The sequence below is a fragment of the Chinchilla lanigera genome, unplaced genomic scaffold (assembly GCF_000276665.1).
Source record: "Chinchilla lanigera isolate Chin_1 unplaced genomic scaffold, ChiLan1.0 scaffold00007, whole genome shotgun sequence".
NCBI lineage: Eukaryota > Metazoa > Chordata > Mammalia > Rodentia > Chinchillidae > Chinchilla > Chinchilla lanigera.
Window position 1 is genome coordinate 30,478,567 of NW_004955408.1, and position 20,625 is coordinate 30,499,191.

Below are 20,625 nucleotides of genomic sequence, written 5' to 3' on the forward strand. Positions count from 1 at the left end.
ATATATATGCAATACAACAAACGTTGCTAATTTCCTATCATCTTGTTTTGAAATTCTGTGACATTTTTGGTTTCTGAAATCTTTAAGTGACTTGGAAAATTTATCAAATAAGACAACTGATTGCCTTTCTCAGGACCACCCTCTGTTTTTTTATAATTAATTACAAACCCTCCTGTATTCTTTAATACAAATGAGCAGGCAAAAGTCAGCCTATTCTCTTTGACCTGGCCACTATGAAAATTACTAACAATTGGCAGCTATTGGCACCAAATACAAGAGTAGCAGAGAAGGCAGACCCTATAGTTATGGATACTCCTTTATAGGGAATAAACTGAGACCAGAAAAGTGAGACAACTTCCCTCAAATCATGCAGCTTATAAGAGACAGGGTGTGGTTTGAACCCCCAAATCTATTGTCCCCAAATATTACCAATAAGTCAGTAACAAATATTTGACCTTTCCCTCTTCCTTTTTGTCCTCCTTTCTTTTCTTCAGTAATTCCATCGAAAGCCATTGGGTTCTGGTACGGTAGAAGGAGAAGCTCAGCCTCTCCCCCCAAAATCATGGTAAAACTACAGAATAGTCAAAATCAATCATTTCAAGGCTCTAGAAACTGACCCAACTCATACATTTCTGGTAAGGATGTAAAACAGTACAGCCACTCAGAAAAAGAGTTCATTTCTTAAAAAGTTAAACATAAACGTATTGTGTAACCCAGTACCTACTTTTAGGTATCTACCTGTATTGATTTCCTATCATTACTGTAACAAATTACCCTGAGGTTTGGTGCCTTGCTTAAGACAACATAAACTTACTGTATTATCTTACACTTTTGGAGGATAAAAGTTCAATAGGTCCTCCTGGGCTAAATTCAAGGTATGAGCAAGGCTAAGTTGTTCCCTGCAGGATTCGGGGAGGATCTTTTTCCAGCTTCTAGAGCACGCCCACAGTTCCTGGCTCCTGGATGCTTTATCTTTCTTTGAAGCCGGCAAGCATGGGTTATGTCCTCCTCACATCATATCACTGGAACTTCCTCTTCTCCCTTCCACTTTTAAGGACTCATGAAATGACACTGGACCTACCCAGATAATCCAGGATAATCTCACCTTTTAAAGGGCCGCTGATTAGCAACCTTTATTCCACCTGCAATCTTACTTCCTTCTTGTCATGTAATAAAACACATTCACAGGTCCTCAGAATTAAGACATGGTAATAATATAAGATAACCCAGGATAATCTTGCTTTGTGAAGGCTAGCTGATTAACAACCTGTGTGTCTCTGGGATCTCTTTCTTCTGCTGTCATCCTACCCAAGATATATGAAAATACATGTCTATATGAAGAGTGAATGTGAATGTCCATAGCAACATTATACACAATAGCACCAAACTGGCAGTAATCCGAACTTGCATCAGTTGGTTCACAGATAAACAAAGTATGCATCCATTAAGTCAATGTGATGTAACAATAAAAAATGAAGGACCTACTGATACATGTCACAACATGGATGAACTAGAAACATTATACTGAGTGAATTAGTCAGATACAAACAACGCATACTATGTAATTTCCTTTGTAAGAAATTTCCAGCAAAGGCAGATCTATACAGAGGGCAAGGAGATCTGTGGTTGCAGGGTGCAGATGGATGCAGAAGAATACTTGGGAGTTTGTTGGGCTAATGGAACTGTTTCAAAGCTGGCTTGTGTTGAAAGTTGTACAACCCAATAAATTCACTTAAAAATCAATGAATCATGCTAAAAGTGGGTTAATTGTATGGTAATTTAGAATTCATTAAGGTTACATTTAAAGTAAAAAAACATTTAAGCAGGCCCAACAGGGGACATGATCAGGCAGACGGTAAAAACCACGTGCAGAAGGTAGCTCAGTGGAGTAGCAGCCTGGTGGGTTTGAGCATTTAGGTATCTGCAGGGAATAGAGGAGATAAGTAAAGAAATTGGGGGTAATGGAGTCCCATCTTCTCAGTAGTGGAAAAGGGAATTATAGATATGGAAAACTGAAAGCGAGATTAATCTCATTGTTACTGGGGGTATTGGTGTAAGCTTGTGGTTTTTTGGTAGAGTATATGTTACTCTTTTTTTTTTTGTATCGGGAATCGAACTCATGACCTCAGGCTTGCCAGGCAAGCGCTGATGCCACTGAGCTATATCCTCAGCCTAAGCTTATGGTTTTCAATATAGATCAATATATAAATCAGCACAGATGTTGCACACAAATATTTTGGGCTCTTTCTAGCAGGAGGACCTAGGAACAATGACACTTATGTAACAGATAGCCACTTGCTCAGACAATTTTTTTGGTACTGGGGATTTGAATACAGGGTCTTCACACTGAGCTGCATTCCCAGACCTTTTAGTTTTTTGGGTTTTTTTCCTAAGACAAGGTCTTGCTAATTCACTAAAGTTGCCCAGGTTGGGCTTGAACTTCTGATCCTCCTGCCTCAGCTTCCCAGAGTTCTAGGATTACAGGTGTGTAGCACGATAGCTGGCTGTCAGATGATGATTTCTAATACCATTTTCCACTAAAGAAATCAGGGCTCTTTGGAGAAATGGCTAATTCCAGGGCTGGAGCAGGAATAATGCAAAATGCATCTCCTCGTGCTAGGAATGTAAAGAGCTTAAAGGACAGTGCAGACAGGTCAGGACAGAGAAGCAGTGGAGGGCTCCCGCTGGCCCAGCCTGGTACACGTGAGCATCAAAATCTACAATCATGAAAATGGATTAAAAGCCACTAAACAGCATTCCCTGAGCTGTGCTGGTATAAATAGGCATGGAAGAAGCAAATGGCATTCTTCTCATAGTAAGATGCCAACTGGTCCGTGTAGAAGGAATGATGGGGTTAGAAGGTCTCTGTTCAGTAGCCATTGTAAGAATAACTCTGGCAAAATTAAATCTTTAAAATTGTTTCAAATGTAAAGTTAAAAAATAGATTTGTATGCTATGTTGTGTCAGGGTCTCTTTTCTGCTGTAGTTCAGAACCTGTTTAGATAGACGCCAGTTTGCCCCTGCCCTGGATTGTTTACAGGCTACATTTTTTTAAAAAGCTTCTGCCTGCTTGCATGGCCCTGCATTCTCTCCCTGTGTTTGCGCTCGCCTATCACATTGTGCTGTCACCAGGACTGCGCTGTGTTGGGGTCCTGCCTACTTGTCTAATTCACTGCTCCCATCTGGGACAGCTGGGGCAGGATGCCCTAGGGCAGCGTCCCTGGCTCTGAGAGAGTTCTTCTATGAGAAGGAAGAATGAGCTTTCTGTGTGTGGAAGTTGTGACAACTCTTGGCTGCTTGATGACTCTGTGGCCTATTTCCTGGCTTCTAAAACATTGTGGAGGGGGAACGTTGCCTGGGAGTTGGCCTCCACGTTCTAAGTTGCACCTGCATTTGGTCTGGGGGAACATCCAGCTTCATTTCCTAGAGCAGTTTCTTCTGCGCCACAGTCAACAGGTTATGGGAGAACTAGCACCCTGCGGGCCACATGGCAGCCAGAGCTTTTGAGTGTTCACGGACCAGCCAGGCTTGCCTACCGAGTGAACTCTCATGGGCAACCACTTCTTAGGAGATCCCTGGCTTGCCACCTAGAGAAACACCAGCCTCATGATTCTTTTTGTGAAAATAAGCAAACTTGAGGTTGTTAATGAGCTGAGTAATTACTTCTGCCCCCTCTCCCAGTGCAGGCTCTCAGCTCAGAGACAAAAGTGGTTTCTTCATTTGCCAGCCCCCCACCCCCAAGCGTCTTCGTTTGCACGTTGGGTGGGCCACCCTAAGATCTGCAGCTGTTGCGGTTCCTCCTCAGGGGGATTGGAGAAAGGTATTTATGGGGACAGATCCCTAAGACAACTGTTGCCTATGGAGATCACATTGTCAGCAACACCCCTGGGCTTAGTGGCACTGGGGACAGGACAGATGGCCCTGAGCTCTGGGAAGCTGTCCCAGGAAGTTTGGTCGGCCTCCCACAAATAGAAGTCCATCATCCTAGACCTGGAAGTTTGGTTTCTGGATTCATTTTTATGTGCTATATATATTGGCCACTCTCTTCAAAGCAGCCTTGGCCAGCTAGAGAAAAAGAGGGAGATTATGCTACATCCACCCTGAAAGGGCCATCCCAAGAGGGATGAGTGGCTTGTGGGGTGTTTTTTGATAGTCAGTCAGTTGTGCCCCTTCTCGGCAGGGCCTGCTTTGGCTTGGGGTGAGTGGTGCTAGGAATGGTGCTGGAGTGTACAGGGCCGGCAGACGCCCCGAAGCCAGCTTGCATCATGCACAAGGCAGCTGCCTCCAAAGCACAGCCATCATGATCCAGGAAGCTCTGCTTGTCCAGCCAATGTGTCAGGGCCTTTGAAGGCTGTCCTTTCTTCCTCTGTCACAAGGGCTGAATGCTAATACAATATTTTCCCTCCGTCCAGTAGCATACCCTTACCCCTCCCCAGCCATAAACTTTCATTTAGTCATAGCATCAGGTCCTATTGATCTAGAGGCCTACAAACTGAGAAATAAAACCCCCAAGGTACAATAGAGAGTGTGAAAGGGAAAGAAACTACTCAAAAGGAAAGAACGACTGGGATGAAGGAAAAAAGAAAAGAAAGAAGGAAGGGAAAAATACATATCTCTATACACAAGATAGCTAAGATAATTGTACTACTAATTTCTATTGGTTTATTGAAAGGAACAGTTAATGCTTAATTTTTTGATCAATTTTGCATGCCTATATGTGGTAATCTGAACAACTACTTTGAAGGTAACCATATGTAATTTAACAATCATTGTTAATTTCCTATCATCTTGTTTTGAAATTCTGTATCATTTTTAATGGTTTTTTTAAAAAAATTATTTTCTTTAAAATAACAAAACAAAGAAACTGAAGAGACAGGAATCTGCCTGCCCAAGCAAAATGACCTGGGGAAAAAAGTAGCCACAATTATCATTTAAAAGAGGAAGAATTTGAGGCACAAAGCAGCGGTCCATCACAAGTTCTTCCTCCTGGGAAAACATTTGCGGTCCTGCTACCCTGGGCTCTGTGAATTTCCTTTGATGGTGTCCTAGTTTTGCCTTCTAGGAGCAGCTCCCAGATTCTTTGTACTCCAGGGCCGTTGGGTTCACTCTCAGAATTCCTTCTGCCATCTTCCTATCCTTTTCCCTAACAGAAGAGCAGGAAATACACCCTCCTTACAGCGCCTGAGTCACTGTCTCAGCCTGTGTCTTGCTTATAGAAAGCAGGGTTCTGAGGATTTCTTTTGTGAATCAGTTGTCACAAGCTACATTCCAGAAGGTGCTACAAGAAAGAAATGAGCTCGGTCAAGAATTGCCCAGCTTGCAAACAGAATTGTGAGTCCTAGAATCCTTGGTCTTTCAGAGGTGACAAATCAAAGTGTTTCCTCACATTAAGGGTGTGGCCATATGTAATTTGGTCAAAACCCAAATTAAGGCACAGATATTTTTCAGAACATAAATTAAGGATATGGCCATTACATGTTTCTTAAGACCTCTGAATAGATTAAGGACATACTGGTAGACTGGCTTTAATAGGGCAAAATGACTCCTCCCATGGAAGCTTGATGAACTCAATGTCCCTATAATTAGGCTGAGGGAGAGGGAGAAAGAGATGGCTGTCTCAGAATTGTGGATGTGGTGTTTGGCATATGGAAATGGGCTTGGCAGGTTTTGCAGTTGGGTAGTCACGGTTTCAGTGTTCGTGTGGCTTGACCTCAGTAAGAGCTTTCAGCCTTGTGGATTTTTCAGGCCTGTTCTTTTGTTGTTTCTTTTCTTTTTAAGCTAAGTCTTCTGTTTACAGTTATGTCTATGGTGTCTTACCCAGCATTTCTGCGTGTTGATGGTGGGAGGGTGGCCTGCCACACTGCCGGAGCAGTGAATCTCCTGTCTGCAGATGCCTAATCCTATTTGTCCCTAGAACTCAGAGGCACTGTGTCAGTCCAGCCGTGGGCTCAGCTCCCTGCTACAAGGAGAAGGAAGAGACCCATAGAGACCCCACTGAGAGGGGATTTTGTCAGAGCCAGGACAGGCTATGTAGGCACAAGGATATGGAAGAGGAAGTCATGCCCATGGAGAAGTTCTTGAAGTTTGCAAATGAGGAGACTGAGTCTCAGAAACGGCAAGTGATACAGCCGAGGACACAGCTGGGGTAGAAGGCTGAGTCACACTGCCAGGGCCGCCCAGCTGTGAAGCCTGCCTCGTCTTCATGTTGTGTGCTTCTTCAGAAAACAAGCCATGGGAGGTGTGACTGGCTGCGATGGGCCACATGGAAGGCAGCACAGACTGAGGGAGCCCTCTGCCCTCCGTGTATCCCACTGCAGGAGGCTTTGCTAAATGAAGGCCTTGTAGGAGCCCGGGTTGCTAGGAACTCAGAGCTCTGTCCAGCTTCACACCTCAACGTGGGCAGTACAGGCTGGTGGGAGGCACCAACATGTGATGAATTTTGCCGGAATTTTGCTCTCTTCACTTTTCATGGTGGCTACAGATGTTCAAAGGATACAGAAAAGTAGGTCTGCTAAAGTGGGGCAGCTGTGGTTGCACACAGGGGTAGAGGGTGGTGTGGGGTGGCTTGGTTAGGGCTGCAGGGGTGGCCAAGGCTTTGTGGACTTCGAGTCAGTGTCTGGAGCTGCAGTGATTAGAATGTGGATGCTTGTGTGATGATTGTGTGTGATGGTTGTGTGTGATGGGGCTTGCTTGTGAGGCTGTGCACTCAGGAGCCTTGTATAGCTAACCAGCATGGGTAAGGATTTGATCTTCTTGCAGCAAATAAAAATATGGCCCATGCACAAGGCTGACTGTCCTAAGCACTAGCCATCACCAACTCAAAATACAAGACACTAAACCATGATGCCTAAGTAAAAATCATTCATTTTCCCACTGAACTTTTCTCATTTAGTAGCCTGATTTACACTCAAGCCTGTTTGGCACTGCAGTCCTAGGGCCATCGGCTTAGGAATCTGAGGGAACTGGACTCCATGACCAATTGTCTTTGCCCCCCTGTGTGACCCTGGGTGAGTCATTTCACCTGCCAGCCTCATTCTCCAAAAGGAGACAATGGCATCTTCTTATATTGCTCAGCTTTCCATCACTGTGACAAATTCTTGAGGTAATTAGCTTTTAGAGGGAAGAGGTTTATTTGGGCTCAGGGTTTTGGAAGCTTCAGTCCATCACTGGTTGGCCCCATTGCTTTTGGGCCTGTAGCGAGGCAGAACATCACAGTGGAACAAAACTCACTCATCTCATGGCTGGGAAGCAAAAAAAGGATAGGAAGAGACTAGGGTTCTAGAGCTCCCTTCCCATGAGGCCCCATTGCTTAACGCTTCCATGATCTTCCCCAGCGCCAAGCTGGGGACCAAGCACCTAAGGCATGGGCCTATAAAAAGCCCCCAATATCCAAGCCTTAGCATTTCCTTATAGGGTTCTTAGAGCCCGAATCTATCATGCATTGGGTACTTGCCATATGCCAGCCACATATACCCTGTCATTTAATCTTCACAACAATTTCCTGGTGGTTGTATGTGTCTGTGTATGGGATAGTCATTGCTCTTATTCTATAGGTAAGTGACAGACGAGTGATTCTTTCAGCATGACAGTACATGGCAGAGCTAGGATCCAAGCCTAGAAATTGACTCTAAGATCCATGTTCTTATGCACTGAGATGCTGCTCGTATGTGCCCTTCAGGCCCAGTTACTCTTCAGTCCTTGCACACAGAAGCTGCCCATGAATGAGTGAATGGGGAGCTGTGTGCCGATGTCTGCAAACCCAGCCCCAAGGAGTGTGTTGGGTCTCACACATAAAACCCTGCATCTTTTCACTGACAGGATGGTGGACAGGGAGGTGTCTTCCTTGGGGACAGCTACAGGGTGAGACTGGGCAGAACGCTCTCCGCAGGGCTCCAGCTGCCTGTCCCTCTTTCTCCTGGGCAAGCAGGGAGGCATCTCTGGAGTTGGAGCATCGATCCTGGATCCTGGAGGTGGGGATGGGGTCGCTTGATTTAAGGGGTAAGTTCAAAGCAAAAAGGAAGCTCTCTTTAAATTGAAGGGCAGCATGAGTGTTGGGGCCAAAGGAGGATGGTGGAGAAATCCTAGTAAAACTTTACAGCTTCCACATTTCCCCTCCTCTCAATCTTCCCATGAAAGTCATGCATCTGGGGGGCCGTCGCGGCTGAGTGAGGGCAGGAGCCGCCCATTAGCCCAGCTTGAGGGCAAGGGCTTCCGGCTTCATTACGGCCCATCTTGGCCCCAGCAGACAGACAGCCTGCAAGGTGGGGGGCGTACTCCCCGCTTCTGGGTATGGAGGAGCAGTTATGGGATGCCCACCGGAACTGATGGCACCTACTGCCCTCCGGCCCTGCTGAATGGCAAATGGGCAGAGGAAGCTCAACTCTTGTCCCTTTTATATGTACTGACTTAGTAGAGTGCAAACATGTTAAAAGTTCACTTTCTCCTTTACAGGAGTCTATAAAAAGGCTCTTAAACTGGAGTCCTAGGGCCTCCCTGAGACAAACGCAAGGCGAGGCCTCGGGGAGGTGCGGTGCTCCCTCGCCCTGCGCAGCGTTGGGAGCTGCTCTGGACACTGCTTCAGTACAGAACCCGGCACCTTGGCTCTGCCATGTCCACCACAGTGGGTTCATGCCAGTGGGCAGAGGGGCGCCCATGTGGGCTGCCCTGAGGCCGATGGGCTATTTTGGTGAGTCTTTGGTGGCTCTCTCAAGTGTACGAGACAGCAAATTCCCCTGGCCCACGAGACTGGCGCTGGCCCTGTTGAGGAGCTTGCAGTTTTGTATCTCCAAGCAAACAGGTATCTGTGGGAGAGGAGATGCCCTAAGTGTCAACTCAGCAGTAACCCTACTTGGTGACTGGGGTCCTGGGATGTCTTGCAGAGGAGGCAAGAGAGAGCACGGGAGGCCCAAGGCAGACAGCAGAGCGCCCAAGCGGTGCCTCTGGTGATGACTGGCTCTGAGAGCCCCAGAGCCTCAGCAGTACCCTGTTTACTCAAGCATGGCTGAGTGAGTAGGTGACGTACTCCTGGGCAAGCCCAGGAGCATGGGGAGGCCTGGGAAGACTGCCTTACTTCTGAGCCTCAGTTTCTCCATCTGTCAGGTGGAAGAGTGGTGCCAGCTTTATGAGGCTCAGGAGGGTACAGTGAGTAGGAGTTTTGTGGCTCAGAGGACCTGGCATTGAGGTCAGTGGGTAATACAGCTTGTTCAACCAACAGCTAACAGGAAGAGAAGTGAATGACAGTGCTGGGCCTCACTCTGAGAGTCTGCCTGTAGTCCGCCAGCCTGCTCTCTGGGCTTTGTTGTGTGCCACAGCCGAGGCTGTGAGTGGGAGCATGTGGGCCACCCGAACTCACAGGCACATGCGTGGGGTGTCCACCTGACACGTGCTGTTTCTTCCAGCTCTGCTGATCTGACTCCTACAAAGGACCATGGCCTTGAAGGGCTTTGCAGCACAGCTGGGGCCTTGACCCATCATTCCCCACAATGGCAGCTTGCCCCGGTGTCTTGGTTACTTTTTTCTCGCTGCTGGGACAAAATACTTGACGCCCAAAATTAAGGAAGGAAAGGTTTATTTCGCTTACAGTTTGTGGAGGTTTCAGTCCGTACTTGGCAGATTACAAGGCAGAGTGGCACATGGCAGAGAGCTACAGCTCATGGCGGCAGAACACAGCAAAAGCCACAAGCACACACACACAAGGGAGGAAAAAATGGCCAGAAGCACAAAAGCCAGGAAATGGCCCCAAGCAGCCTCTTGCTCTCCCTTACATATGCAAACTATCCACCCCAGGGCGGGTGCAGCTCTCACACCCATAAACAATCAAACTCTAAAAGCCTGCCCCATGGCCGCATGAGGCTTTGGGGGGACACCCACACACAAACCATAACACCTGGGCAGCCAGATCAGGGCTGTGAGCAGGTCCCTCTGGGGTCTGGGTATGTTTGATGGGAACAGTGCCATTCGACTGGCCTGGAGTGGCCGCTCACACACCTAAGACACAAAAATTCCGTAGCAAGGACTTCTGGGCCCCTCAGCCAGGTTTGAACAACCCAGAGCTTTCCTAACAGAAGCAGTGCTCAAAGCTGAATGACAAGCAGCAAGGGGACACAGACACCTGTCACTCGTCCATGTGTTCTAGAACAGAGCATCTCAGTACAACATTCTGCCCAACTGGAGATGTTCTATCATCAGGACTGTCCAATATGATAGCCACTAGCCAGATGTGGCTAGCATACTTGAAACATGGCCAGTATGAATGAGAAGTTGAATTCTTAACTTCATTTAATTTCCATAAGTTTAAATTTAGCCATGTGTGGCTAGTGACTACTCTATTGGACAAACAGTTCTAGAATATTTCTTGTCAACTAGACATCATGACAGCACCACATAGAGAGGGGTTCTGAGGCCTCCAGCACCCTTAGCTACAAATGCTGAAGCACTGACTGCAGTATTGACCATGTGGATGAGGCGAGCTGGTTGCTCTCAAACTCTGGCTATTGCCAGAGTTGCGGTTTTAGCCATGGTACATACATAGCTTCAGTATGAAGTAAAAGTAATAGCAGTTCCCTTTGATTAGACATGAGCAGCATTATGTTGCCAGCTCTACAGAAGAGGAAACCGCTAAAGAGGTGAGGTGATTTGCCCCAAGATCATATGGGGTGGCCTACTTCACACTGCTACCCTCTCCTCACATCCCAGAATAAAGGACTAGTCAAGCTTCATGTTGAAGGAAAGCCAGAGTCTGGGGACCAGGTCATGAGCTTCAAAGCACCATGTTTTCACTTGGGCTCCCCTTTGTCAGACCACCTCACAGTGCTCCCCAGGACGAGACGCCTGCCCCTCTTTCCTGTCATCTGTTCCGCTCTGGTGGCCAGGGAAGCAGGTAACTTCCTGACATACAGCTATAGGAACAGAGCTTTCAAGGGATCCAATGGTCTGCCCGGGATCCCACAGGGAATTGGCCACTCCCCTTGGCCGCCAGGAGGCAGGACAGGCTCAGTGGCTTTCTGTCTCCCACCACCCAAGCCCTCCCTGCCTTGCTTCCACTTCCTGTGGCCCCTGGCCAAGTGCACAGGCCACACCCGTGGCACATTCTCGTGAACTGGTTTCGAGAAGTGGCGTCCTCAGAGGTTGGGTAGGGCCCAGATGGGGTGGTCCTGCTCCGTGGGGCGGGTAGCTGACAGGCCTTAATAGGCACATTGTCCCCTCACTGCTGAGAGTGCCGCCCGGCCACTTCCTCACATGCCTCGTGCTGGATGAGCTCATGTCTGAGGCTGCGGGCGGCACAGGAGAGGCAAGGCCGGCTGCAGGGAGGCCCAGAGGCCGGCGAAGCCTGCGCGGGCTGGGGCCAGCAGAGTCGTGAAGCGGAACGTTGTAATGAGCGACGCCGGCTGGATTTATGGGGCTGCGCACGTGCGCCTGGCCTTCCTGCGAGGGCCTCCGCATGGGAACAAAAACAAGTCCTGGCCTGAGGACGGCGCGACTGGGTCTTAACAAGAGCCCACTAATTACTGGAAGGCCCCAACCAGGACCCCCAGCCTGAGGAGCAGCAGAGCTTAGGGCCAGTTCCTGTGTCAGTTTGGGCTTTGCTAGAGTCCTGGGTCTCTGCCCAGCAGGAAGCACAAATGCTTAGGGGACCTAACATGCAGACTAGAGCTCCTCTACTCACTGGCTTTGAGGCCTAGGGGAAAAAACGTGCTGATTCAATCTCCTCACTTATCTCCATCTGTAAAATGGGATAAGATACTTTTCAAGGCCAGTGGGAGGCAGCATTATAGAATAACAAAGAGCGTACGTCAGGGTTAGTCATGCCTTGCTTTGACTTTTTGTTTGGCAAAGTTTTTCCTGTGTGGCCTGGGCAAGCGCTTGGCTTCTCTGAGCCACACTCACTGACCTAGAAAATAGGGATATAAGGTTCACTTTACAGAGGTTATTGGGAGGGTTTGATGAAATGCTGTTCTCAGGCTTCTCAGTCTGCACTATGTTCCCATCACAGCCACATCTCTTGTATAGTTAGTGTGGGTGTATGTCCCAGAATGGAGGTGGCAGATGCCTCTGGGTCTCTCGGTGGGCTCCTTAATGGTCCTGCTGCCATTATGATTCTGCTCAGTGCTGGAATGGATCAGGTGGCAGAGGGTGCTGCTCCTGGTCAGGGGCATATGGAGAACCCACAGGGGCCACCCAGCCTGTACTGGTGACCACAGGCCTTGGGTGGCGCTGACAGCAGGATCTAGTGTCCCGTCATAGGGTTGGCCTAGGAAATGATCTTCCTGATACCAGTGTGTGTGAAGGGTCACCAGGACAGGCTAACAGTGGCCTGCCAAGGACGCTTCCCCGTGGCTGTGCCCTGGCCTGGGCAATAGTACACCCAAGCTCGCTGGTGCAGGGGCAAGGGCTTTCTGCTGTCATGACCCCCAGTCCCTTCTGCAAACACTCTCCATCATTCTCCCAGCTATTCATAGGATAGACTAAGCATCTAACCCAACAGATCCCACATTGATTCCTTTTCCAAGTCTGGATCTGGACAGAGAAGAAGCACCAGATGCCATGAGATCTGGGCTGCAATTAGCAGGATGACAAGAGGGAGCTGAGTTTGGGCTATATGCCAACATGAGACTCAACTCTGAAGCCACCATGTTCCCACAGGAAGTGAGATGCATTACCCCTGGCTGTCACCAGGGCCACGGTGTTAGGAATGTCTTTGAGGACACCACACCCCCGCAACAGGCCCTGATCCTTGTCGGAGTCAGGCCCATTGCATGCTACCTGGCTTTTGAGTCCTGGCGGTGACTCATGCAGCCACCGAGAGGGAGCCTCACCCTGCCGTAGGCCCTCTGTTGAGGCCTGTGGGTGCAGCAGGTGCTCAGGCATTGCCCCGCCTCTGTGGAGGGCAGGCTCTCCTTCCCTTGACTACCACTATGTCCCCAGAGCCTACCACAGGGATTGGCCCAGAGGGTTTGGGGAATGCACGCAATGTGGCATGCAGTGTGTTACAGCCATGTAAATGCCAGGCAGATGTCTGGAAGGCATGGTACTGTGGCTGTAAGCATGCAAGGTGGACAGTGAGAGGGTGCCTTGTCCAGACAGCAAGTCAAGGAAGGCTTCCTGGAGGAGGTGGAGGGGATGTTTAAGGGTGGAAACCTGTGGGGTTGAACCAGGCCTGGTGAGCAACTGGCATGTTCTAAGAGCTAAATTCCAGGCATGAGTGGCCCTCCAGGATAAGAACAGATGAAGAAAAGGCAAGTGTTTGGTGAGGCTGGAGAGAGTGGCTGGCCTTTTTCCCTTTCCAGGCCTCTGGAGGAGTTAGCAGCCAGCTTTCCAACTTCTTCAGGCCTCAGTTTCCTTATCTGCAAAGTGGAGACGCTGATACTACATCTCAAGGTGCTGTGAGGGTTAAATCACAGTGTGTGTACACAGATGTGCGCTGCATATTATAAAGGGTTGAGGGGGTTATACTGATGACTTGGTGGATATTGCCTTTGAAAAGCCCAGAGGTGGCTGGGAACACTTAAGTAGGCATGGGACAAAAGGCGAAGGCCTCCTGAGCAGCAGTGTCTCTTGGGTGCAGTCCAACTGGTGCAATCCCGGTTGTTTGCATTTGCCCATTATTAAGTCTAGTGGTCTCTCCGTGACTGTGGACAAATACATCATGAGTACTGTGAGCCCAGTGGAAGTTCCTTAAACTTAGCCCAGTGCTTGCCAGAGATGGTGTTTCCTGGAATGCAGACTCAGGGCCAAGTGTACTCTGGTGGGAGTGCGAGGCCTCTCAAGGTGGGACTCCATAGCCAGGACCTCCATGGAACCTAATGAGGGGCTGCTGGGTTTCAATTATGCACTGGGCCCTGGTTTGCAGTGTTTGACTGACAGCTCATTACCCTGCTGCCATTTTTGGGCAGTGGAATTTAATCTCCCAGATGGGAAGCAAATCAATTTGCCCATCCACTGCAGCTGAGCCTACTTGAACTCAACTCTAATTTATTCTCTTAAGCTTAGGAAGCCTTGTTGTTTCAAGGTATAGAAATATCAGGTTTCCCAGTCAGCCTGGCCAGGGAGTGCACAGGCAGACGTGCTGAGAAGGTCATGCCTGGGGCCCGACCTAAGAGCCATGGTGGTTAGCAGGGCATATGCCATCAGCCTGTGTCAGAAGGAATTGGGGCTTTTGCTCGGTCCAGGCTCATGAACGGGTGTGTGTGTGTGTGTGTGTGTGTGTGTGTGTGTGTGCGCGCGCGCGCACGTGTGTGAGACATCTGATGGTGTTAGTATCAAAGTCACCTGCCCAAACAGGGCTCAGAGCCAGAAGGGACTCCAGCCAGCAAGGCACATTTGACCTCCTGCTTCTGTGTGTTCTAAGGCTATTATTCTGCACTGGATCATCTCTGTGGTTTCAGGGCTTGGACATAAAACACAGAGGGTGTTGTCTTGGGATTCTAAGCTTTTAGCCCTCCTCAAAGTGAAGTTATAAACCTGAAGCCGTTGGGGACCTTCAACCTGTGATACTGGAGTAGTTTCTATTTTGTGCCCAGCAGGACAGTTCGAGGGCTTCTTGGTGAGAGCATAAGACTTGCTGAGTGTGTGCCAGGACACATATGCACTGACTGTGTGTGTGTGTGTGTGTGTGTGTGTAAAATCATTGTGCAGCATGGTTGCTGTGCCTGGCAGATCCTAACAGGAGTCCCAGGAGACCTGTTCTAAGTACTCCAGAGGGGGCTGTTGGCAGATCTGTGGATAGTTCTGATCATTTTGCAGGGTGAAACAGGCCCAGGAGGACTGCTCATGGAGAAATTTTAGCTATGTGTTATGGGAGGCAGAGCCCCAGATTTCTGATTAAGTTGGAAGATGTTTATTTGCATGTCCCTGAATTCTGCTCTCTGCCAACCCAGTGCTCTGGAGGCTCCTGTGTACATGAGGGGTGTGTGTGCTTGGGCGTGGGGCAATTGCTAAGGAAGGAGCAAAGCAGGAGGAGGAGGAGGAGCAGGAGGTAGAGGAGCAGGAGGAGGAGCAGGAGGAGGGAAGTGCCTCCTATGGCTGAGGCAGTGTTTCTAAGACACTCTGGTCCCTGAGTTTGACAAAGCGGCTGGGGCTGGGCTGGTTTTCAGGGGTCAGGGAAAGGCCAATCTATTTACACACCTTTGCCAGGAGCATGGAGGGTGGTGAGCGGCTGGGGATTAATGAGCAGCATTATTGCCTCTCCTGGCAGGAAGATCACGTGATAATATTTTGATATCCGCACCCCCAGAAGCAAATACAACAGGCCAGGTTATAAATAGAAAAGCCCAAGAATAGGCGGCCTCACCCCTGCCATCAAGCATTGCCCTTTCTTCTCGGGGGGTGGGGTGGGGTGGGCGTCAGGACCCCTCTCCACCCCAAGCGATTTGTTAGGCCGATTGCTGAAAGGCGGCACCACGGCTAGCTCCCAAGATAACCTGGACGGTGGAGCTGGCAGTGCAAATTAAACAGCACAATTGCTAAAGAGTACATGGGCCAAACCATCCCCTAGGACCAGGGTGACTGACAATGCAGCCTGAATGACAAATAGGGAAATGAGAGGCTTGCCTGTACCCGCCCGGCATGGCCTACCCAGGGCTCCTATCTCCTGAGAGAGGCTGGGCATGGACAGCCTACGGCCCTGGGATTGGGAGAGCTGGGATTCTGGAAATTAGTGTCTGTCTGTCTGTCTCTCTTTTTTAACCATTTATTCTTTGTGTTTTAGGTAAGCTAGTTTGTCCATTAGGGCTAGCTGTAGCTGTGAGGATATATAGCCACCTGACCTCAGATGGGAAGAATTCTGCCAGACAGATAAACCCATGGGTGGACATCTCCAAATGCCAAGAATTGAGGCTGGCAGCAGAGCCAGGATTGAAGTGGCTGTCGTGGGTGGGAGCAGGAGGTGCAGACTGGGGATTCTCAGCAGAGGAGACCTGGGCACTCCCCAGCTGGGGCTGGGAGGGCAGCCTATGTGCCAGCTTGGCATTTGTCATCCACTGCTTTGCTCTCTTGGCCTAGAAGTTTCCAACCTTTCCTACAAAGTCTATCACTAGATTATTCGCTCCAGAAAACCCTCCAGGAACCCTCTGACCCAGTGAGCAGAACATCCTGCTCTAAGCCTCTGTCACTGGATGGAGACACTGTCTGACCTGCCTTTACTGAAAGCCTCCAGCCTGAATAGATAGTAAGCACTCTTCAAGTCCAGCTGATTGCTGTGTTGCTTGAGTACATATTTTTCTGCCTCTTTCATCTCATAGGTTGTTTCAATCCCCTGAGTCAGCCACACGGGCCTTGTCAATGAATAGCAACACACACTGCCTAACTAGAGAATAGAATACTTATAGCAGATACCAAATTAGACTGCAGCTCCAGGGAGGGTGGAGAGAGCTCTGGCTATACAGTTGGACAGAGTTGGGTTCAAATATCAGCTCTACCTTATATAGAGGTGTGCCCTTGAAGAATATGCTTCACCTCTCTGTGTTGTAGTTTCTTCATCTATAAAAGAGATAACATCACACTCCTCACGGGGGTGCCACGAGAATAAATGAAATGATGTGTGTAGAGGACACACACAGAGTGGTTATGACTGTCAGTTTAGTTCCAGTTGGAGCCACAGTGCTGTTAGAGCTCACATATAATTTCAAAAGGCGCATGGAGGAGTGCTGAGAAAATCGTCTGGATTATTCAGGACAGAGCCCAGCTGCAGAGAGCAAGGTCGTTCTTCCAAAACAAGTGGGAACGGGGATTGTTTGTTGACTATGGCCACTGTTGGGTCACAGGGGGAAGGGGGCTCTGCTGCGTAGCAACCTCTGCCAGCCTCTCCACACAACTTAGGGCACAGGGAGGGCCGGGCTGGGCTGCACAACACTAACCTCAGGATTCTGTGGGGGTTTCTGCCCTCAAGAAAATTTTATTCTTGGTATATCTTACTAATTGTAAACTTTTCTCTGGAATAGAGGCATGTGTGCATTTCAAGATTCCTTGCAGTTGAACCTTTTTTTTTTTTTTTTACTCTAATGAGTTTTTCTCCTCCTTTAAACATAAGGCAGATGTCAGAGGACAATTTTTGATCAGTTTTAAAAACTAACAGGGTGGTTTAGAGATGATAGGAATCCCAGACTGGTCATTGGCTCCTTCTCTTGGTTTCACTGAGAATTTCTTCAGTGTGCCCAAGTCTCAGGGGCATGATGTACTTTGAATTAGTCAAAGTTCAGAAACAGTTAGGTGATTATGGCAAAAACTGCACGCAAGGCCTGACAAATGCAATTTATTCTTTTGTGCAATCACAGGGAAGAGCAGAGACTGGCTGCTCTTTTCTCTAGATACTTCCCAATCCTTTGAGCGACATCTAGTGGATGATCTTTGAAAAAAATACAGCATTTGTTTCTGTGGTATTTTTCCAATGTGAAGGAAAGCGAGAAGCCATTTGACCCTCACTTCTTTCTAGGTGTTCAGTAAAATGGCCTGAGATGGATATTTCAGGATCTGGGTTGGAAATACCACAGAGGTCAAACAGACGCTCTTGTTGCTGATTAGCATTCCTTCGGGGGCTCTGTATCACTGTTTGATCTGTTTGTCACTTATTAGCACTGGGATAACAGGCAAGTTTCTTCTCTTGGCCTCAGTGTTCTCAGCTATGAAATGTATCTAAAAATAGGACTTGCCTTAAGGTGTCACTGCAACAGCAAATGAAATGATGCCCGTGGAGGACTCAGTACAGTGCCTGGCACACAGCAAATACCAGTGTTCTAACTAACACTGGCTCGTTTACCCTTCATCCTGCCTGCAGGGTCTACCTGTGGAAAAAATGCTCTTGGAGGGTAGCACAGTCTGGTTTGTCCAGACAGTTCCCAGATATTATGATGAAGTGGTATCATTTTAAGATGCATCCTCTAAAAAAAATTAACACCAGATATTTTCTCTCTCTCCCGTAGTCTAATCAAGAAATGGGAATACATAATCTAGACCCAGCAAAGATGTTGTAAAAAACTTTTAAGATTCTTAATAACACCTGACACTTAAAAGGAAATTTGGAAAAACTGCTTTTCCAGGTCTGGGTTAGAAGTTGTTGCCTTTCACCGAAAAGATTGGTTGTATGATTTTCTAGACCAGCGATGGTGAACGTTTTAGCACTTTCAGTGGTACCAGAGCCCACTGAGGCATTCCTGCCGTATGTTTGCCGCCCCTGTTCTAGACCTTCCATTCTCATTTCATGAGGCTCTTTGGAAAGAAAGAGCGTGCATCCATGCTCTGCAGGGTGTTACAAGTTTCTTCCTGTGAAGTCTGCTTTAGAAGGGAGCACTTTTTGAAAAGAGGGAAGAAGGCTTCTGTGCATGTTAGGCAAACTTAGCTTAAGGCCTAAGTACTCTGTGAAGCAAAAAGTATGTTTGCTAACGTGTTTCAGCTCCTCTGGTTTGGCTGGGATCCCTAAATAGACTCTATCCCTAAGCAGGCCGGGCTGTAAGCAGGCATGTAAAAGCTGGCTGCACACTCTGGGGAGCTGGGCTCGGGTGGCAGCTCGCCTTGCAAAGCTTCCAGAGCCCCCCGCCAGGGACCTTGTGCTGCAGGGGTGACTGGCCTAACAGCACCAGCAGAGAGCGTGAGGTATCTGCAGCTCTGCTTGGCAAGCGGCCCTGGGCACCCGGGTCCAGTCATGAGTCACAGCGACTGGCTGAGGGGCAGATGGGAGGATGGAGTCTGGAGCTCTGGGCTGTGTGTGCCAGCCTGCCACATTCTCACCCATGTGGCTTTTGTGCGTCCCTTCCTCAGTGGTGAATGGGATCAGCCCCTTGCCTACGGTCGCAAGACTGAAAGGACAGACTCTATAAATTCTACAAGCCACTGGGGGCCAGTGGATGGCCCCTCACCCACTGCCCCAGCCTCCTGAGGGGTGGGCCGTCCGCCCCCTCATGCTGTGACCGGGGAAGCCGTCCCACGACTGGCCACTGATGAGCACAAAAACTTGAAACATGCCAGTCGCAACAACAGTTTAACATTTTACTAAATCAATTCACACAAATTCCAAATTGCAAATATAATTAAGGACAACAGATTCTGTTCTGCCTTTTAAATCTTTCATTTTCAAATCCATCATTAAGACAAAAAGTAAATAAAAATTAGGTCTGTTGCAAATTCATGATTTTTCTTCTGAGAAAAAAAATTATAGTAAAAAGAACGCCACTGGGTGTACAATAAAGCACCACAACACACGGTTACAGACAGGGCTTCCTGGCTTCTGCGACGTGTAAAAGGGACCGTTCTCCCCACTGCTCTGCGTCAATCAGGATTTCATTAAAATAAAACTATAAAATCTCCTAGGTTACACTAAGTCAGACACAGTCTGGAACACAGTGCTTAACAACAGTAATGCCAACTATCAGTGCTAACGTAAAAACATTTTAGAAGGTCAAAAACAATTAAACTGGAAACCAAAACCTTATTTTCCCTAGATGAGCAAAACTGAAAATGAAAGGGTTCTCGCCTCCCAGTAAAAGTGAAGGGGATTTTTTTCTTTTGAAGGGGGTGGGCTGGGGTGGGGGACAGCATGGGTTGGCTCTGGAGCTCTTCAGCCTAGTTGGCATCCAGCTTGGCCATTTCCTGCACGTAGATGCCTATACTCTCACTGTCAAAGAGCACGAAGTACACCGTTTTGATGGAGGAGGACATGGTGGACACAAAGTAACTGGAGATGGCCTTCAGAATGAGCTGGGCTGCTGTCTGCTTCGGGAACCCATTCCTGCAGGAGAGAAAGCAAACACTCAGCAGCTAGGCAGCCACTATGATGGGGGACCTGCCCCTTCCCTGCACCCCCTCCCACAGGAGGCCCTAAAGCTGGGCCCGTGTCCACTGAGCTGCTTGTGTGAGGAAGCCCAGTGCCCACGGAATGGAGGACAGGCAATGGCAGAGAGCTGACCCATGCAGCAGTGAGCAGCAAGCTTTCTGGCACCTGGGAGGTTTTCTGAAAGGCAGCCAGCAAGCCGTAGGAGGGTGTTTTGTGGTGAGCATTACGTTGTCCAAGGGTAGTGCAAGCTTTTCCCATCATCCCTGCCACTAGTGCTGTGCCTGGACCACACAGCCAGGGCTCCTGATGGCCCAGTGGGTGTCGGCCTCAGAAATGGCTGGAGGGTCTTTAGGAAGGCACCCAGCTTGGCTGCTGTCCCCCGACACTCTTCACACCAACCTTTAGATTTCATGGCTGCAAGTACTGCTGGACTACACATACCTCCCAACACATACCAGCTGGTGCCACCCTAAATACCAGGGCATCAGGGATGGGGACAGAACAACTCAGGGCCGAGTGGCCTTTTCATCTTGGGGACAGTATCCAAGTCTCCAAATGGACTGGAATCCATATATGTGATAACTTGAAGTAATTTTTAGAGAGAGGAGCTCAGAACTTACATGGAAGGTGAACTCAGGACTGAGACTTGGCGCTCATGGATCTGTGTGTGCCTGAGCCTGCTCCCAGTCAACACTAACAACCCAGGGCACCCAAAGGAAAGTGGTACAACCAAGGCAGCTTGCCCGTTCCGGTGGAAATAACCTGAACTTGGAGCCGGTGACCCTGGACTCAAGTACCTGGTGATCCCATTATGCAGTTCATCACACTGAGGGAGAGGGCCCACTTCACAGGGATTTCTTTGT

At 48.7% G+C, this 20,625-nt stretch overlaps 1 protein-coding gene and 1 long non-coding RNA gene across 4 annotated transcripts in view; one reads left to right on the top strand and one right to left on the bottom strand.

Moving 5' to 3' along the window:
* LOC102009353 overlaps positions 1–20,625 on the top strand; it is a 101,461-nt gene that overhangs the window by 74,102 nt on the left and 6,734 nt on the right. The gene's annotated exons all lie outside the window — the stretch shown is intronic.
* Positions 18,965–20,625, bottom strand: part of LOC102008188 (core histone macro-H2A.1) — a gene marked incomplete at its 5' end in the record, with an annotated part of 52,565 nt that continues 50,904 nt past the window's right edge. Inside the window, 1 exon segment of the mRNA XM_005376471.2 lies at positions 18,965–19,717. Within this exon segment, the coding sequence (XP_005376528.1) occupies positions 19,552–19,717 (166 nt within the window). The 3' untranslated portion in view covers positions 18,965–19,551.